Here is a 20,302-nt window from a genome sequence, read left to right on the forward strand (position 1 = left end):
TAAAAACAATTACTCCAGTGATTTCAGATTTTTCTATAGTGTGTTTTCGCAAAAGTGTTCACTTTTGTACTTACAGCTTTTCCATACTTGAGAACAGGTCAAGAAACCCATTATCAATGACTGTCTTCTGTCTGAGGTGCCGAACAACTACAAAACCTCGATGCCCTTTCTTCAGGGACTTTTAAAAGCAACATTTAATAAACACTTTAAAATGCCCAAAATTGCTAATACTTATTACTTGGTTACTTTAAAAATCATGCTTAAAACAGCTTATTACATGGCCATATTAACTGTGGGTATATGGCTAAATATTACCCTTTGTAACTGAGTATAAGAGCCACAGTAGTGATGGTTATTATTAATAAATTATTAATTCAATAACCCCGTAGTTTATAAATGCCATACATGAGGCAGGTTAAACTCAAACGTAATTTTTGTGGATATGGTGATTTATGGGTAACCTGTTCCTTAGTGTTAGAAGAACTAAGTGAAACAACACTTTCCTATTGTGTAAAGTACGTACGAGTGGAGATGCAAAATTTTCATGCCACAAAAAATTCAACAGTAACTTAAGGCACCTGAAAATTCAAACTACCTTCTAAGTACAAATCAGCCAATAACTAAAAGAATTATCCAGAAGAGGTATTTCATGGATCAGAGAAGTAAGTATGTTGTTATGTATAGATGCCAAATCATAAAATCTTACAACTGCAGCAAATACACGAGAAAAGGTATGGAACATTTATTGTCAAATGTTCTGACTTGACCACTAGGTGGAATGGACCAATAGTCACAGATGGTGTTGGTCCTTTTGAAACAAAATCAACTGACTGAACTGGAATTGATGCTCAGTGTCAGCTTGTAGACAAATTTGGGACACAGCAGAGATCAATGCCAAAGCAGTATGGTTAGAAGAACTTCTATAGCCAAACCTGGAAAAGCCACTATTATAATTTGAACAGAAAGTTATCTGACCAATGAAATCCATTAATAACTGGAAAGCACCTGAAAGAGATTCGTTGGAGAACTCCTGATATGAAAAGTTCACAGAGGTACATAACTAATTATGATATCCTGTTTGAATCCTATGTGAGTCAAAAATGACTGGTTTTATATACCTGGAAACTACATTCTTTAAAATTTTTTAAGGTTTTATTTATTTTTGAGAGAGCGAGAGAAAGAGAGTGAGCAAGTGGGGGAGGAGCAGAGAGAGAGAGAGAGAGAGAGAGAGAGAGAGAGAGAGAGAGACAGAATCCGAAGCAGGCTCCAGCCTCTAAGCTGTCAGCACAAAGCCCGATGCGGGGCTTGAACCCACAAACTGCAAGATCATGACCGAGCTGAAGTCAGACATGTAACCAACTGAGCCACCCAGCCGCCCCAAAACTGCATGCTTTAAATAAAACAACAAATATTCAAATCATCCAAAGGATATATTAATAATACATATGTTAGCTACAAAATTATGCCTATTTTTAGTTACCTTATTTGGAAAATATTTATTGGAAGTTTATAACGTTTAAAGTAAGTCCACGCTCTCAAGGACTTTATTTAGTAAGTTAAATTAAGTAAATACAATGAGTTACAATCTATCACCTACTGAAATATCTGAACATTGATGTTGCAGATCGAGAAGGCTCAGCAAAGGGAAGAAAAGTAAACACCCATTTAGAGAACTACAAATCCAAAGGGGTTCGTTAAGCAGTGTGTGTGTGTGTGTGTGTGTGTGTGTGTGTGTGTATGTTTTGTGTGTGCACATGCATGATTTGGGAAAGAATATTAAAAAAGAGGAGGATCAGGAATGGTGAGAGACGAACATGAAAAGGCTATCTGAGGCCAGATTATAAAACAATGTATTACTATCATGCTAAGAAGTTGAGACTCTTCTACAGAAAATGGAGAGTCATGAAAAGGAGAAGGCTGGCAAGATGTGAATTGCCTTTTGGACCACTGCTTTATGGAAAGGATAGTTCTCGACAGACAGACAAATACAATGGATTGCACTGATCACTAAATATTTATAGCTTCATCTAGAATTCTTATTTCTCAATGAGGAATGCAATGATCTAGGAAAAAGTCTTGATTAAACAGCTTGATTGGCATGATGTCATAAAGTGGTGGCAACATTAAGAACCGAAGTAAAGGCAGCTCCCTAGCACGGACGCAACACAGGAATAGCGGGAAATTACCTATACCAAACAGGCAATGAGCTGTTAATTCCACTAAACAAACTACAGGATTAAAAAGACAAAAATCTTGCCACAGAGTACATTTATTTTCATATTTAGAATGACTAACTTGTAGAGATTAAACCAATACAGATAAATAAAAGCCAGACTATGTAACAACAATCTGCCCACCTACTGTGGGGAATGTGGGTGAAGGAGAAAGAATAGGGAAATATAATCCACCAAATATTCAGGGCAAAAATATTTTGGTTATTACAACAACCACAATTTGAGAACTATAAACATTAAATGTAAATTAGTGGTAAATCCTGTGGTGTTCTTAAATTCGGTGATATTTTAAAACTCTTCTCTGCCAAGGTGTTTTATAAACAAGTCGGTGGACTGATCTCTAAGAAAACCCTTGCGATGGATCTTTTGAAAGAGAAGGATATCATTTTAAAAAGAACAAACTGAAATTATTTGGGAAAGAAAATATTGATTGATTCCATAAAAACCTAATTGAACAGTATAATCAGATGTGTTAGTCAAATATCCATTTATGCGAGACTAAACACAGCAGCGAGCCCTACACACATGCATTACCACTGGTAGACACAAATGTTTAGTTTGCAGCACTGGTGTGTATCTTTATCCTCAAAAATGGTTCTCTGTTTTACTAAAATTGAAACTTGCTTGATGTGGGGAAGGTAGAAGTGAATGGTAATCATTGTTCTTATATTTTACTACCAAGTTCTGATTTCAAATATTCTATAAGCATCAAAATCCTACAGGAGAAAACAGGCAGCACCCTCTTTGACCTTGGCCGCAGCAATTTCTTACCAGAAACGTCTCGGAGGCAAGGGAAACAAAAGCAAAAATGAACTATCGGGACTTCATCAAGATAAAAAGCTTCTGCACAGCAAGGGAAACAACCAACAAAACTAAAAGGCAGCTGACGGAATGGGAGAAAATATTTGCAAATGACATATTGGATAAAGGGTTAGCATCCAAAGTCTATAAAGAACTTACCAAACTCAATACCCAAAAAACAAGAGTCCAGTGAAGAAATGGCCAAAAGACATAAATAGATACTTTTCCAGAGAAGACATCCAGATGGCTAACAGACACATGAAAAGATGCTCAACATCATTTATCGTCAGGGAAATACAAATCCAAACCACAATGAGATACCACCTCACACCTGTCAGAATGGCTAAACTTAATAACTCAGGCAACAACAGATGTGGGTGAGGATGTGGAGGAAAGGGGAACCCTTTAGCACTGTTGGTGGGAATGCAAACTGATGCAGCCACTCTGGAGTCCAGTGGGTACGAAGGTTCCTCAAAAAATTAAAAACAAAACTACCCTATGACCCAGCAATTGCACTGCTAGTTATTCATCCTAAGGATTCAAAAATGCTGATTCAAAGGGGCACATGCACTCTAGTGTTTATAGCAGTGCTATCAATAATAGCCAAATTGTGGAAAGAACCCAAATGTCCACAGAACTGATGTGGAATATTTATATACAATAGAAAATTACTTGGTGATCAAAAACAATGAAATCTTGCTGTGTGCAACAACTTGGATGGAACTAGAGCGTATTATGCTAACAAAATAAGTTAGCGAAAAAAACAAATACAGATTTCCATTATATATGGAATTTAAGAAGCACAACAGATGAACACAGGGGAAGGGAAGGAAAAATAAGATAAAACTAGAGAGGAAGGCAAACCATAAGAGACTCTTAAATACAGAGACAAACTGAGGGCTGCTGGAGGGGAGGTGAGTGGGGAGATGGGCTAAATGGGTGATGGGCACTAAGGAGGGCACTTGTTGGGATGAGCACTGGGTGTTGTATGTAAGTGATGAATTACTGGGTTCTACTCCTGAAACCAAGACTACACTATATGTTAACTAACTTGAATTTAAATAAATCTGAAAAATAAAGTTTATCCCCCCCCCCAAAAAAATAAAATATTCTATCCACATAAGAAAAGATACTTGTGGGCAACAAATGCTAAATCTTGATTTGGATTTGGAAAAGCATGGTTACTATGAGCACTGTTTCAATGCTGTCACCATGTATTTAGCTTCCCAATAGTCTAGGGAAAGGGTAACAAGAAGAAATCTTTTAAATTTCACCCAGAGAGGAATAGTAAAAAATAGGTCTGAGGGTGGAAGACAAAATGGGAGCGGTACTAAAATTTATATCATAGGGGCGCCTGGGTGGCTCAGTCAGTTAAGCGGCTGACTTCGGCTCAGGGCATGATCTCGCTGTCCGTGAGTTCGAGCCCCGCGTCGGGCTCTGTGCTGACAGCTCAGAGCCTGGAGCCTGTTTCAGATTCTGTGTCTCCCTCTCTCTCTGACCCTCCCCCGTTCATGCTCTGTCTCTGTCTCCAAAATAAATAAACGTTGAAAAAATAAATAAATAAAATAAAATTTATATCATAAAGATGGTAGTCATTTGGCTAATCATGCTCTAAATTTTTTCTATAGTAAAGCATAACCCAAGCGATTAAACACCCTATAAAAATAGAGAGCAATTAAAAAAACCCAACAAAACCTACCCATTTCTAGTTTCGAAACCCAGTATATGGAGCACTCTAATCAAAGCAGAAGCCTGACTCTACCCTCAGTTAGAGCCCATAGTTCACAGATGGTTAAGAAAAACCTAAAAGAATCTCTTAAGAACAATCTGTCAAATGTGATGTATTAAGCCATAGAATGATAAACCTAGGTAAGCGAGGGAATGTTCTATTTTTATAAAATCTGTAACTTTTCATGTCATTAACTGAAAAATCTCTTCTCCGGAAGATTCCTTTCTGGAGTTCAGACAAGCTTTTATGGCAATGAATATACACATTATCTACCATTATGTAACTAGAAGATAGCTCTAGCTGTGGATACAAAATAATTTGATAGAGTCTATAAAGTCATGAATGGAAATAAATTTCAGAGCAACACATTATACCTACCTTTGGGTTCTCCTAAAGTCATGTAATATTCCCTGTTCTGTAGTTTCTAGGCCAGAAAAAAACATACACTAAATTACATTAATTATGCACCGTGTAGCTGGAATTACCAAAGGTTATTTTGGAGGAATTTCTATTAATATTCCCTGAAGAATGATTTTGTATTTTTCAATTACGTTATCCAAGATTCCCTTCAAAAGAATAAATGGGCATACTAATGTGTTCTGATGAATCTCTGTCAGAGTCTCACCCTGACATACTATCTTTTCATGTTATAAAATGTACCCTAGTTCTATTATTTTGTGCCCTCTTCAGCAAATTCTGAAGCTAATTCTATGTCCCTGTCTGAGGCTAGTCATAAAGATTTCTTAAAGAAGTAATGTGCTTTACCTCAGAAAAAAACTAAATTTCAAGTCAAATAGCAAGAGAAACAGAAAATACAGGGCTCCATCATACAACCAATGATCCACCAAGAAGGTTCAAGATTCAAGACCAAACAGAATTAAGAACCATTTATTGAGCCTGTATTCCCCTTAAGAGGGTACAAATCTTATTTGCCAGTTATTAACTACAGTACTGTGAATACAGAAACTATATTTTGTCTTTTGTGCAGTCACGACCTCAGAGGGTAGGATAGTGACTTACAAAAGAGCCTCAGTGAATAAATGCTGAATGAGTTAAAGAGTGGAAGGAAGGATGGATGAGATCCAAAGAAAATGACTTCTACTCATTCTCCATGCTATCTCTCAAGGAAAACTTCCTACAGATCCAGGCAGAGTCAAGGTTGTAATACATCAGTTGGTCAATTCTTACTGTAATAATGTACAGATCCTCTACCCTTATAGACCTTTGAAGCTACCTTTCCAGCACTCATTCCCTCTTCCTATAGCTCCAGCAATCCATGCCTTTGTGAGGGGCTGGATGCACCTTCAGCTTTAGGGATGGAGCTTATGACTTAGGCTAAGCCAATCAGAGTAGGTCATCCTACTAGCTACTGTGGGTGATAGGGATTTCAGAAGATCTTGTGACGTAAGCATTTTCAGGGTCAATCTTGGACAGAGGCATCCTATCATGGCCTGGGGCCATGGAAAATGGAGCTACAAATCCAGTGACATATTGTGAACCTCGATATCAAACCTTGCTTGAGGCCAAATCTACCTGTGGTTGTTTACCTGAACCACTTCCCTAATTGTTTAATAATTGTTTATTTCAATTTGAAATGGGCTTTTTGTTCACTGCAATCATGAAAAACGTTAACTATTTTAAACTTCTTAGGTCATTATTACAGTTCTGAATATAGTCTGTGTCACACTGGTATACGTTCCTATTCCTCAACTATATAATACGAGGCTACTTCATTTGCTCACAAAGCCTATCCTGCAGCACCACATATAAACTAAATTCTTCTGATGGGGAAAAAAAATGAAAAGGTAAACTGTAAAGGACATCAGCTGATGATTAAGAGGAACACAAGTGATAAATATGTAAAATCAAAATGGCATAAACTTACATACTCAATTTACTTATAATCTCAATGCTTGATGATGACAGCCACTGTTAGCACGTTGGTATATATCCTTCCAGTCTTAATTTCTAGGTGTGAGGAAATATACACATTCGCTGACCATTGGGTAAATAGGGTTCTTCTTCCCATTTCCATTACCACTATTATAAATGACATTGTGATGAACAGCCTTGTGCATAAGAATGTGCGTATGTTCAAAATGTCTGATTATATTTTAAACAGCAACTACCAAATATGTGTTTACTGGGCTGAAGTATATGAATTATTTCCAACTGGTATTTTTAAATAGTTTCTGGTTTCTATCAAACTTCACTTCCACCAACAGTTAATCTGTACCCAATGATACCTTAGTCTTCACCATTTTATAAGCAAAAATGGCGCTGGCTCATTACAAGTAAGCAGGTATTTTGCATGTTTGTTATTTGTATTCCTCTCTGTGATTTGTCTATTATTATCCTTTGCCAATTTTTCTACTGGAATGTTTTCTTATGGACTGAAAGATCTATATAAATAAATATTAATATTTTATTACATTATTACAGTAGTTTGCCTTTCAATTTTGTCTTTCTTTTTCTGACATAGACAAGTTATATGATTTTTTATGTCATTAAATTTAAGTCATTTCCTTTGTGCTTTTTTTGTCTCCAAAGTGGGCTTTCCTTTCAGAAGACTTTAATAGATTCAATTTTCACTACTGAAAAACTCACAATACATGTTTGTATACAGAAGTCTCTTAAAGGTTTTAAAAGCAACCTCTTAAATTTCTTAATTTAGGATTTCACAAATTTATTTGAAAATGGACCACTTCTCCATCCCCACCTCCAACAGTGCACCTGTTAACATCTGGGGTAGTTCTTGAAAAGCTTGTTTAGAAAACAAAAGCCTAGAGAGTCCTTCCACATTCCCAAATTGATATTTACCTATTTATTTGTTTTTTTTTTAATTTTTTTAATGTTTATTTATTTTTGAGAGAGACAGAGACAGAATGAGAGTGGGTTAAGGGCAGAGAGAGAGGGAAACAAAATCTGAAGCAGGCTTCAGGCTCCAAGCTGTCAGCACAGAGCCCGACGCAGGGCTCGAACTCACGAGCTGTGAGATCATGACCTGAGCTGAAGTCAGACACTCAACTGACTGAGCCACCCAGGAGCCCCTATTTCTGTTTTTTAAAAACAGCTTTACTTTTCATACCCAGTTCTTGAATCCACCTGAATTTATTCTGAGGCCAGTCTAAGGTTAGGAACTAGATGTGATTTTTCCTTTTCAAATATTATCCAACTGTTTGGCACCTTTCTCCCACTGATTTCTACAGCTACCTTTATCGTGACTAAAGTCTTCTCTACATTACTTATTTCATGGATAGAATTCTCTTCATTGGTATGCTTATTGGGTGTTACACCAGTACCACACTATTTTGATGACAACAGTTTTATGAAATGTATCTGGTAGGATAAATTGAACTCTGCTCTCTATTCTTCTTTAATGAAAATTTCTTTGCTATTCTCATCTGTCTTATCACTTAAAGTAACCTCTAATATCACTGGATAGTTTAAAAAAATTTGCTGCGATTTTTGTAAAAATTCATCAAGCTAATAAATTAATTTAGGAACAACTGATAGGTTTATAATATCCTGTCTTTGTATCCAGGTACATTGTATTTCTTGACTTACACTCTTCTTAGTACATTATTAAATATTACTTTCATATTTCTCTTACATTTCTTGTTAATATGAAGTTGCCTCCAAATAAACTTCTCCCTTGTATTATTTTAACTGAGATGGTCTTCTAATTTTTATTAACTATTATGAAATATGGGGGAAGCTACTGGTTTTTAAAGTATGTATATGATTTAGTGAGGATTTTAATTGGTTTCAATAGTTTTTTAGATTGATCCTCAAGGATTACCTAATAAAAATTATATTATCTGTACATAATGATAATTTTTGTCTCCTATCAATAGCTAGGTCTTTTATTGCACTGGCTAATGCTCCTGGAACTCTAGCAAATAAAACTGATAACATGGGCATTCTAGAATTTAGTGGAACTCTGTTAATATTTTTCAAACTATAATGATGGCTGTTCACTGGAGTGAGATATTCTTTATCATGATATGAAGGTAACTTTTCTATTTCCAGTTCATTGAGAATTTCTAAAAAGAATAGGAAGTGAATTTTGTTTTATCGTCTCCTAAAATAATCATATGGTTGTTCTCCTCTGACCTAGTTCTTGGGTATTTAACACTAATGTATTTTCTAATATTCAAGCTTGCTTGAACTCATGAAAAAAATCTTATTTGGTCATGGTACATTCCTTATTATATTATGCTGCCAAATTAAAATTGCTAATATTTTAAGATTCCTGAATCCATATTCATAAATGACATTATATTATGATACTCTGTAAAGTTTAATAAGGTTTCCTTACTTTCTTTACTCTGAGATAGTTTATATAGCATGACAATGAGTTATTTTATGAATGTTTAAAAGAGCTCTTCCATAAATCATTTTGGATTCAGAATCTGCTGAGGACATAATTCTTTCCCAAACATTTAGCATTTTTTCCAAGGTTACTGGTCTATCCAAGTTTTCTACTACCTGTTGAGAAAAACTAATCATTTACATTTTCTTAAGAAGATATTCATTCCAAATATTAGTACAGAATTATATGGGAATTGATTTCTCCAGTCTACGGCTAGATCCCTACTCCTTGCTGATTTTTGTTAGCTGTCTTTTCTTTCCATTTTTCTTAGACTTGCCATAGATTCATTCCACCATTTGTTATTATTTTTGCAAAGAGTTCCTTAAATTGGTATATTCAATTATATGTTTTCTTTTTTATTTAATTTTTTTAATGTTTATTTTTGAGAGAGAGAGAGGAGAGAAAGAAGAGAGAGAGAGAGAGAGAGAGAGAGAGAGAGAAAGAAAGAATGAGAATGAGCAGGGGAAGGGCAGAGAGGAGACAGAATCTGAAGCAGGCTCCAGGCTCTTAGCTGTCAGCAGAGAGCCCGAGGTAGGTCGCAAACTCACAACCCATGAGATCATGACCTGAGCCGGAGTTGGACACTTAACTGACTGAGCCACCCAGACACCCCTTAATTACTGTTTCCTAACTTTATGCATTTTTTATTTTCATTTTTCCTGTTTTCTCTTTTTGACATAAAATTTCTAATTTTAGGTGAATCTTTAGTTTCTTTTACTTTTTTCCAATTTAATAAAGGCTTAAAATCTAAAAAGTTGCCTCTATTTTAAAATGTTGTCCAAATTTTGTAAATTTTACAGGGACTTTTCTCATTGCTGTTATTATCCAAACAGTTGATGGTAATACATTTTAATTTGTTGTGGGTCCATTAGTTGCTTCTATTAGCTTTTTTTCTTTTCAAATTTTTAATCAATTAGGGTTTTGTTTGTTTAACTTCTGTTATTACTTTCAGGTTTACGTTTTCTGCTCTGGTAAGGTAATATGCTCTATAAATTTGTATATTGTTGAAATCTGTTGACTGAGTGTATATCTATCTGTGTATGAGAGAAACACTCCTCATGAGAAGTTGAATAGTGATCTTTTGTATTGACTTGCAATTAAAAAATAACGAAGCCCCTTCTTTACCGGTGATATATAGGTCCATGATGTAACCTCAAAGTTCTCCTGATGGAGGAAAGTGTGTAGGGGGAGGTGGGAGGATAGAGCCCCACCAAACTTCTCCCCACCTCCCCTAAAGAGCACCATGGAATCCTTGGGGTTACCTGGGTAAGATTTTAAAACTGCTGCTCATTTATAAAATGTTTTATATCCATCTATTAAACTTAAATGTTTATGATTAAAAAATTTCCCCCAAGTCAATCTGTTAAGTACTGAGAATAGTGTGTTCCACACTCAACAAATGCATTTTCTCTAACTTCTCCCCACATTACTGGAATCTTTTGCTTTGTATATTTCAATTCTCTGGAATGTGATGATTAACATTTTGTATTTACTATCTTCACCACAGGCAGCATCATTTGGTAACATAAAATTACTGACATCGTTCCATTTGAAAACTTTTTCCCTTGAATCCTCTTTTCTCTGAACTAATATTGCTACCACTAGCATTTGCGTTTGTCTGATATAGCTCTGACTGTTCTTTTACTCTTACATTAAAAAAATCTACTAAAATTATATTTCTATTCTTACAGAATACACACAGGCATAATAGCATGTATGTAAATGTAGATGCGTATCTGTATATATCATGTATGTATGTGTATAAACTATCTTTCCAGCATATAAATTCTATATTTCTTAATCTCACATACATTTAAACTTTTTTCTGGGTTTCCTTTTTAAACTCAACTTAAAAACTTTTTTTCAGGGGCGCCTGGGTGGCTCAGTCAGTTGGGCGGCCGACTTCGGCTCGAGTCATGATCTCGCAGTCCGTGAGTTCGAGTCCCGCGTCGGGCTCTGTGCTGACAGCTCAGAGCACGGGGCATGCTTCAGATTCTGTGTCTCCCTCTCTCTGACACTCCCCCGTTCATGCTCTGTCTCTCTCTGTCTCAAAAATAAATAAATGTTAAAAAAAACTTTTTTTCATGTTTGTACACCATTATCTCACTAGAGTTATTAGCCTTTCTTCTTTTATGATAAATCTTAACTAAGATATTTTTGAACTGTCTTATCTTAAAGGCATTGTACTTTACTTTCCATTATAATTAAAAAATAATAATAGTAGAAAAATAGAAAAGGGAAATAGAAAGAACAGACTTCAAAACCAGAAGATGGAGAACATCTACAGCAATCCACCTCTCTGGCTTCTTCGGTGAATTTTCCAGTATACTCAGTTCGACAAATGGTAATTCTGGGACTCAACCTCCCCAGAGATCATAACTTCACATTACTTGGGGCATAACTGAATGGTGAACCTGACTTCTCTGATCATTCAGATTTTATGAGAAACTTTGTGTTTTACAATCTCTGGTCAGTCACTTTAGGTTAAATTCAGATGGCCACCTGGAATGTTATTCAATCTTAAGCCAATTAAAAACATTTTTAAGGACCTTAAATTTTATGTATCCCATGGTGCTTTCTTTCTGGGTTCCAGTATCAGGCCTCTGGGGCTTCGGGACCCTAATTTGTTTAAAGGTTGTTCTCTCTGATGGCCTAATCTTTACTTTCTTGTTTACTTTTACCAATTTAAGGATTAGTCAGAAAGCAGAGTTCACCAAATTCTTTAAGTACTCATTATTTACATCCCCTTCACAAACGCAGTCGTTTATTAGACCAGATATTTCACTCGATTGATGATAAACTTGAGCTTCTCAGGTTCCTTCACGGTAGAGTAGTTGGGTCTTAGGCAAGGCTCTTCTGTGAGTGACTACAGTCACTCTGTTAAGAAAACCCAAAGCTCTTTGCAGCGTTTTGTGATACCCTCTTGGCCTTTGGTTGACACAGCCATATTTAGTTGATCAGAATGTAAGAAACAGTAAAACACACCTCCTGTTATTCTGTGGTGGGGGTTAAGTGGAGGTGAGAGGAGGGTTAACATTTATATGCATTATTATGCTTACCAAGTCCCTGATTCTCTTTCCTAGTCTCTCAAAAGCAATTCTGAACATTACTTAATTTTTATTTGATAATTTGGAAGGATCTTAAGATAATAGATCATAGATCTCTACTATACATCTACCCAAGTGTTAAAAATTTGGTGCTGGAGGAAAACTATAAGGGTAAGAGTTAGCGAACTGTCATGATGAAGGACTAGCAAGTAGAAATGGAAGTAAAAATTCAGACTTTTTATTTCAAGTCATATAATATTTAATACTGATGAGGTGCATTAGGAGTGAAACACAAAGCCAGGCACAACATAAAGTCACCTAAAACAACAGGAAACAACTCAGTTTTTGGTACTCTTGCTCGATGTTTTGAGAAAAAGCTAGGATCCCAAAAGAGTTTTTATGCCTCTAAAAATTTTTTTTCTCTTCTAAATTACATTTAAGTGAAAAAAAAAGGAAAGAAAGCAAAACAATAATAAGCTTTGTTGGTAGGTCTATACTATTTTCATACGTTCTTGGGAAGAAGGTAGCAAACAAAATTTCTGCAACAGTAAGTGATGCTTAGAGAAAAACGAAATCACTGAGTGATGCCAGGACTGATTACTCCACTGCACTTGAAAAGCAGAGATCGCAGTCTTGTGAGCCCAAAGTGGTTTCATATGGACTGCCGCACTTGCGGTTTGCGCTTGAAACTATAACCTGTCAAATTAGAAGCAGGCGAGGCCTATGCTCTTAACGGTTCCGCTTTCTACTGTCTACACTTACGTCTCTAAGTTCAGCATTTTTTAGTCAGTTAAACTCTGCTACTTGGATGAGTAGAATCTCAAAATTACTCTCCATTATGTTGGTTACAAAAGATTTTAGGTACGATATAAAGCTTAAAGAAACTGCCAATCTGATTTTTAACACATCACTGTAACTATTTTTACCAACTATCGATATTTTATTATCCTGGTTACCACTACCTCATATATAAGTGCAGGGAAGAGGAAGAGAAACTGCGTAAGTTCCCAAGCTTTTCCTCCCCCGCCTTTCCAGATACTTTATTGACTTTAACTTATACCTTACTGACTCATCATTTTTCCAGGCCTACAGTAGCCTGCTATTATGAGCTTAGTGTTACAACATGCTCCATTTCTTCTCTTCTCCTTGATTGTGGAATGTCCTTCCAGGCAGTAGGCTTGGTTGACAGAGATTTTCCCATCAAAACTGAAAAGCTAAGTGTTCTATTTTATTAATGTTTTATGTAGAGTCTTTCCTTAATGAATCTTTCTTAATGCCCATTAGAGTAATATAAAAATGTTTTTTAGAAAAGCATAAACAACATTTGCTCTCTGTGTAATGCATCATAAGTGAAACCATGCTACTAAACAATCATATCCTTTTTGGGCCATAATGACATCAGAAATATATGTTTATCATCTGCTTTGGACAAGCTAGCATGATTTTGGCCCACGGCGAAGTTGAACTAAAATCATTTGCAGTTGCCCCAAACCAAGATAACCACACATTTCTAAGGTAATTGATACCTAAAAAGAACATTGCCTTTAGATCACAGTTCGTGATCTAAGCATACTAATTCTTTAAAGAAGGCTGTTAAAGTTTACAAAGCATGTATGTCTATTGGACTTCCTCCAAAATTTGACATGAAATAATTATATTTTTAGCATGCATAGAGATTATGATAAAGTAGGTACTTAGCACGATCTTTTGGAGTTCTGGAATTACCTCTCTTGTCCCATTTAAAGAGAAGGGGAAAATGGAGATTTTTTTTTTAACAGGTAAAAGTCTAATAAGAAGAAGAATAATGCTTTGTATTTTGGAAGGCACTGAAATGAAATCAGTCATTTTTATCTTCAAGTAAGTATTTAAGGAAACAGTAATTTTATGAATAGATAGCTCAGACAAATAGAAGGCAAACAATTTTCATATTTATTGTGAAAACATATTCAGGGAATCCAAACACATGTTACAGTGATGTAAAGCATGTAACTGCCCTGAATATTACCTCAGCTAATGAGTGCATTCATAGCCTGCAGATATGTCCTGAAAAACAGTTCTTCAGCTACATGCCAACACAAAAGTGGGCGAAATTACCTTTGCCCACAAAGAGAACTGGATGACTTGGGACAAAAACAAGTTTCAGATAAAATGGTAACAGGAAAAGTAAGACCTGGAAGGAAGTTGAGGGAAATCGACTCCTATTCAAAGGAGGAAACAGAAACAGAGCACTGAAGTTGTCTCCCAAAGTCATGTCTGAAGGCTGTACAATGCTGCCTTCAGACATGCAACTACTGTTCTGGGCAATTCAGACATCAATCAAAGAACAGAAGAATAGAACCAAATAGCATAAGCACTACAATGGTTATTCTATTACTGTAAAAAGGGAAGAATATACTATACCTCCATTCTTTCTTGTTTAACTTCATCAACTTCATCATCTTCAAACATTGCCAAGAGTTCTCCTGTTTGGTCAATAGAGTTGAGAAAGTCTTGGGCAATTTTTTGTCTTTTGTTTGCATTATTGCTGCCACTCAGTTTGTCTTCATGAACATAAAAGAAGGAAAAAAATGTGCTTAATAGGTTTACATCAACACCAATCACTACATGTATTGAATACTGCATATGAAATTCAGAATTGGAATTCTCTTGAAATAATCTTTAAATGGAGAATCTTTGGGCACCTGAGTGGCTCATCTGGTCAAGCGTCTGACTCTTGATTTTGGCTCAGGTCATGATCTCACGGTTCACAAGATTTAGCTCTGTGTCAGGCTCTGTGCTGTCAGCACAGAGCCTGCTTGGGATTCTCTCTCTCTCTCTCTCTCTCTCTCTCTCTCTCTCTGCCCCTCCCCTGCTCCAGTGGGTGTGCTCTCTCTCTCTCTCCTTCTCTCAAAAATAAATGAACTTAAATAAAATGAAGGGAGAATCTCTGCATCCAAAACAAAAGCATAAGCCACGCAGAATTAAATCATTTATTCATGCCATAAATAAGATTGAAGGAACAAAATACCAAATTATCAATTAATGGAGTGTGAATGGACTGATCAAAATTCCTTACCAAAAAAAAAAGGAAGTCCTTTCAGATTTAGAAAAAGAATCCTGATATACCAAGCCTAATTCAGAAAATAAATACGAAATTAATGTGAAATTAAATTATTTTATTTATGAAAATAAATGTGAAATTAAAAGGAGAGAATGTTACACATGTTACTGTGGCAATACATTTGAGGCCTAAAGGGACAAGGCCTTACTCTTTTCCTCTTAAGAGATAAAACTCTCATATTTATTTAAAAGCAAAACCTAACTTTAAAAAAGTTATTGCAAAAGGTCAAGAGGGAATAATGCAATAGGCAGTACAGTTTAATGTATAAATATCAGTGTGCATTAGTGACAGAGAACTAGATTATTTTTTAAAGTGATAAATTACATGCACAGATACCAGCCTATGCATCTCTGGGTGAAAGCATCCAATCCTTCACCATTAAATAGGATGCTAGCTGTGGGTTTTCCATAGATAGCTGTCTTGGTCAGTTTATAGCACAGACTATAATAAATATATAAATATATTGTAGACTGGATGGCTTAAAAAACCCATAGTTATGTCTCATAGTTCTAGAGGTTAGAAAGTCCAAGATCAGGTGCCGCAGACTTGGTATCTGATGAAAGCCTGCTTCCTGGTTTGCAGATGGACTGTCTTCTATTCTCACATGGCGGAAGACAGAGAGCAGAAGCAAGCTCTCTTGTATCTCTTCTTGGAAGGGCACTATTCCCATTCATGAAGGCCCCTCCATCATGACTTAATTGTTTTCCAAAGGCTCTACCTCCAAATACCATCACACTGGGAATTAGGAGGCAACATAGGAATTCTGGGGGGGACACAAATATTCCATTCATAGCAATGACCTTTATCAAGTTGAGAAAGTTCCCTCCTCAGTTTTTTTGAGTGTTCTTCTAATGAAAGACCTTGGAGTTTTTTCAAATGATTTTTCTACATTTATTGAATGATCATGTGGTTTATGACCTTCATTCTATCATTATGATTTTTTACACAATTTTTTTTCTAAATTTAAACCAATCTTCCATTCCTGGGATAAACTCCATTTGGTCATGGTGTATAATCCTTTTTTGGATGTTGCTGGATTTGGTTTCCTAAGTATTCTGTTAGGGATTTTCACAATCTATATTAAAAAAGACATTAAGTAGACAAAAAGGCAACCTACTGGATGGGAGAAGATACATCAGATGATGTATCTGATAAGGGGTTAATATCCAAAATATACATAGAACTTACAGAATTCAATAATTCAAAACCCCCAAATAACCTGATTAAAAATGGGCAGAGGACCTGAATATTTTTCAAAGAAGATATACAGATGGCCAACAGACACATGAAAAGATGCTCAACATCACTAATCCTGATCAGGAAAATGCAAATCAAATCTACAATGAGGTATCACCTTACACCTGTGAGAATGGCTAGACTAAAAAAGGCAAGAAATACCGAGTGTTGGTGAAGACATGGAGGGAAAAAAAACCAACCCTGTGAACCGTTGGTGGAAATGTAAATTGGTGCAGCCACTGTGGAAAATGGTATGGAGTTTCCTCAAAAAACGGACAGTAGGATTACCATATGATCCAGTAACTCTACTACTGGGCATTTACCCAAAGAAAATAAAAACACTAATTCAAAAAGATAAATGCACCCATATGTTTATTGCAGCATTATTTACAATAGCCAAACTACAGAATCAACCTCAGTGTGCATCAATTGGTGAATGGATAACAAACATCTGGGGTGTGTGTATGTGTGTGTGTGTGTACACACAATGGAATACTAATCAGCCATACACAGAAAAAACGAGATTTACAACAAAATGTATGCAGGGTATAATGCTAAGTGAAGTGCTTTAGAAAGAGAAAGACAAGTATCGTATGATTTCGCTCATATGTAGAATTTAAGAAACAAACAAAAAAAGACAGACAAAAAAGCCAGACTCTTAAATACAAAGAATAGACAGGTGCTTGCCAAAAGGGAGGTGGAGTGAAGAAATGGGTAAATTCATAAAGGGGACTAAGAAGTATAAGCTTCCAGTTACAAAATAAATAAGTCATATGGGGCGCCTGGGTGGCTCAGTCGGTTAAGCGTCCAACTTCGGCTCGGGTCACGATCTCACAGTTTGTGAGTTCGAGCCCCGCGTCAGGCTCTGTGCTGACAGCTCGGAGCCTGGAGCCTGCTTCTGTTCTGTGTCTCCTTCTCTCTCTGTCCCTCCCCAACTTGTGCTCTGTCTCTCTATGTCTCTCAAAAAATAAATAAATGTAAAAAAAAATTAAAACAAAAAACAACAAAGTAAGTCAGTCATAGAAATGGAAAGTATAGCATAAGGAATGCAGGAAAACAATGTATTAGTTTTTAGTTTTCTTTTCTTGTGATATCTTTGTCTGGTTTTCATATCCGAGTAATAAAGGTTCTGAAGAATGCACTGGGAAAGGATTGGTGTTAATTGCTCTTTAAACATTTGGTAAAATTCATCATGAAGTCATTTAGGTCTGGGTTTTTCCTTGGGAAACTTAAAATTACTAATTCAAAGAATTTACTTGTCATAGGTCTACTCAGATTTTCTATTTGACTCAGTTTCAGTAGTTTGTGTTTTTATAGGACAGAAAGTAGATATTTATAGATTTGGTTATATAAGCCATTGTATTTGCCATTTCTGCTTCTTTTCATTTCTTTCTACAATTTGAGCAGCCATCTTGTGTCACTCCTTACTCCAATACAACCTTGGTACCCCCCACCTGACTTATGTCGTTACCGTCAAATATATTACCTATCTATGTGTTATGGACTTGACATTACATTATATACATTGTTTTATACGTTGTTTTTTAAATCTGTTACGAGAAGAAGGAAAAATATATGCAATTATATGGTTTCTTATATTTACCTACACAATTAGCTTTATAGGTACTTGTGTGTGTGTGTGTGTGTGTGTGTGTGTGTGTGTGTGTGTGCGTGCATGCACATGCGTGTATTCAAATTATTGTCTGGTGCCACTTGCTTGAGCCTGAAGTACTTTAGCATTTTTTATATGGATTTGCTACCAAGAAATTCACCCAGTTTTTGTTTATCTAGGAATATATACAAATGTGCCTTCACTTTTGATATGTTTCTTGGTTAACAGTTTTTTCTTTCAGCACTTTGAATATGTCATTACATTGCTATCTGACCTATATTGTTCTGGGTTTTTTTTTGTTTTTTTTTTTTTTTTACCTATATTGTTAATGAGAAGTCAGCTGTTAATATTGCTGGAGTTCCACTGTATGTGATGAAGTGTTTTTCTCTTGTGGCTTTTGTGATTTTTCTCTTTGTCTTCCAACATTTCTAGAAGAATATGTCTGAATGTGGATCGCTATGTGATTCTCCTAATTGGAGCTTGTTGATCTGCTAGGATGTATAGATTAATAATTTTCATTAAAGTTGAGAAGTTCCAATCATTATCTCTTTGAAGGTTTTTTTCTGTTCTTTTTTTTTTTTACCTTTCCTATCCTTCTGGTCCCATTATGCATATGTTGGCTCATTTCATGATGCCTCAGGTTTCAGAAAGCTCTATAAATGTTTCTTCATTCTTTTCTCTGTTTTTCAGACTGCGTAATCTTTAACAATCTGTCTTCAAGTTCGCAGATTCTTTCTTCTCAGTTCAAAGCTACTACTGAGTCTCTTTACTGAATTTTTCATTTTAGTCATTGTGCTTTTCAACTCCAGAATTTGCATTTCTTTTCTATAACTTGTCTCTTTAATCTTTTTTAAAAAAAGTTTTTATTTAAATTCCAGTTAGTTAACATTCAGTATGATATTAGTTTCAGCTGTGCAGTATAGTGATTCAACACCCAGTGCACATCACAACAAGTGCTCTCCTTAATTTCTGGCTCTTAATTGATATTTTCTAGTTTGTGAGACACTGTAATCATATCTTCCTTTTGTTTCTTAAAAATGGTTTCCTTTAGTTCTTTGAGCACGTTTACGATAGCTACTTTGAAGGTTTTGTGTGACCAGTCCAATATCCAGGTGCTCTCAAAAGCGGTCTGTGTTGCCTGCTTTTTGTTCCAACCCTTTTTTGTGGATTACATACCTGGTTTTTTGCATGCCAAGTATTTTGTTGTGATTGTTGTTCAAAATGGACATTTTATATTGTAGTAACTTCTGGATAATTATTCCCTCCTCTTCCTGGGGCTGGTTGTCGATGTTTGCTTGTTTGTTTAGTGACCTGGCTAGACTGGTTCAAATAAAATCTTTTTCCCTCACAGCATGTGGCCTCAGAAGTGCTTCTCAGAGGGCACAGCCTTGAGCATGCAATCCGTCTCCTCGACCACCAGGGATGACTGTGGTTTTAGTCGGGTTCTCTTTGGCCGTCACTTTGCCAGCTCTCTTCATTAAGTTACCTGACTCTACGGGTATCACACACAGCCATTAGCTTCCACTAACTTCTGGCTGATTGCTTTACTGTTTTTAATTAAATACTCTTGGGCAGAAAACGTTCCACAGATGGACTTGAATCATGTCGGGCCCCTTTGCAGAGTCAAGATATTGCTAGCCTCTACATTTTGCCCTGACCGCGGAAGACTCTTCTTGGCTGTATATTCCCTTCGTTTCCTGTTAAAACTTTAGCTGATGCACTGTTTTGTTATTACCAGTATCACAGAGCTTCCAGCCTCCTCTTAACTGCTCACCATCAGGATTTCCATTGTCTCCTATACCACCATTAGGTATGAACTTCACAGGCTCTGTTCTAAAAAAATCAGTCCCCATAGGGAAAGCTGAAGAGCTCTTTGTGAACAAAGCTGCTTCTCCCTCTGGGCTGAATCTCTGTATCGCTGTACTGGAGCTGGGGGTGGGAAAGGCAATCGGCTTCTCTTAGAAAGACTCCTAACTCTGTGAGTGGAGATCTGGGTAGGGATGGTAGTAGCCCACTCTCTTCTGAGCTTGTCCCTTCTCGCGTGGAGCTCTACTTCGCCTGAGCGAGCTAGGGTAGGGCATTCAGGACCCGGTATTCTCCGCCTGCCACGTCTGGGGTAGAGCTTCCCTATGGGTGGAGAAGGAGTGGAAGTTGCAGTCCTTTCAGCT

At 36.3% G+C, this 20,302-nt stretch overlaps 1 protein-coding gene across 4 annotated transcripts in view; it reads right to left on the minus strand.

The window, feature by feature from the left end:
• Positions 1–20,302, minus strand: part of SUPT3H (SPT3 homolog, SAGA and STAGA complex component) — a 536,625-nt gene that overhangs the window by 132,144 nt on the left and 384,179 nt on the right. For all 4 annotated transcript variants that reach the window (XM_042938952.1, XM_042938951.1, XM_042938949.1 and 1 more), the window contains exon 6: positions 14,587–14,726. In XM_042938952.1, coding sequence (XP_042794886.1) covers positions 14,587–14,726 — 140 coding nt within the window. The remainder of the gene's footprint in view (positions 1–14,586; positions 14,727–20,302) is intronic.

Source organism: Panthera leo, chromosome B2 (assembly GCF_018350215.1).
Source record: "Panthera leo isolate Ple1 chromosome B2, P.leo_Ple1_pat1.1, whole genome shotgun sequence".
NCBI lineage: Eukaryota > Metazoa > Chordata > Mammalia > Carnivora > Felidae > Panthera > Panthera leo.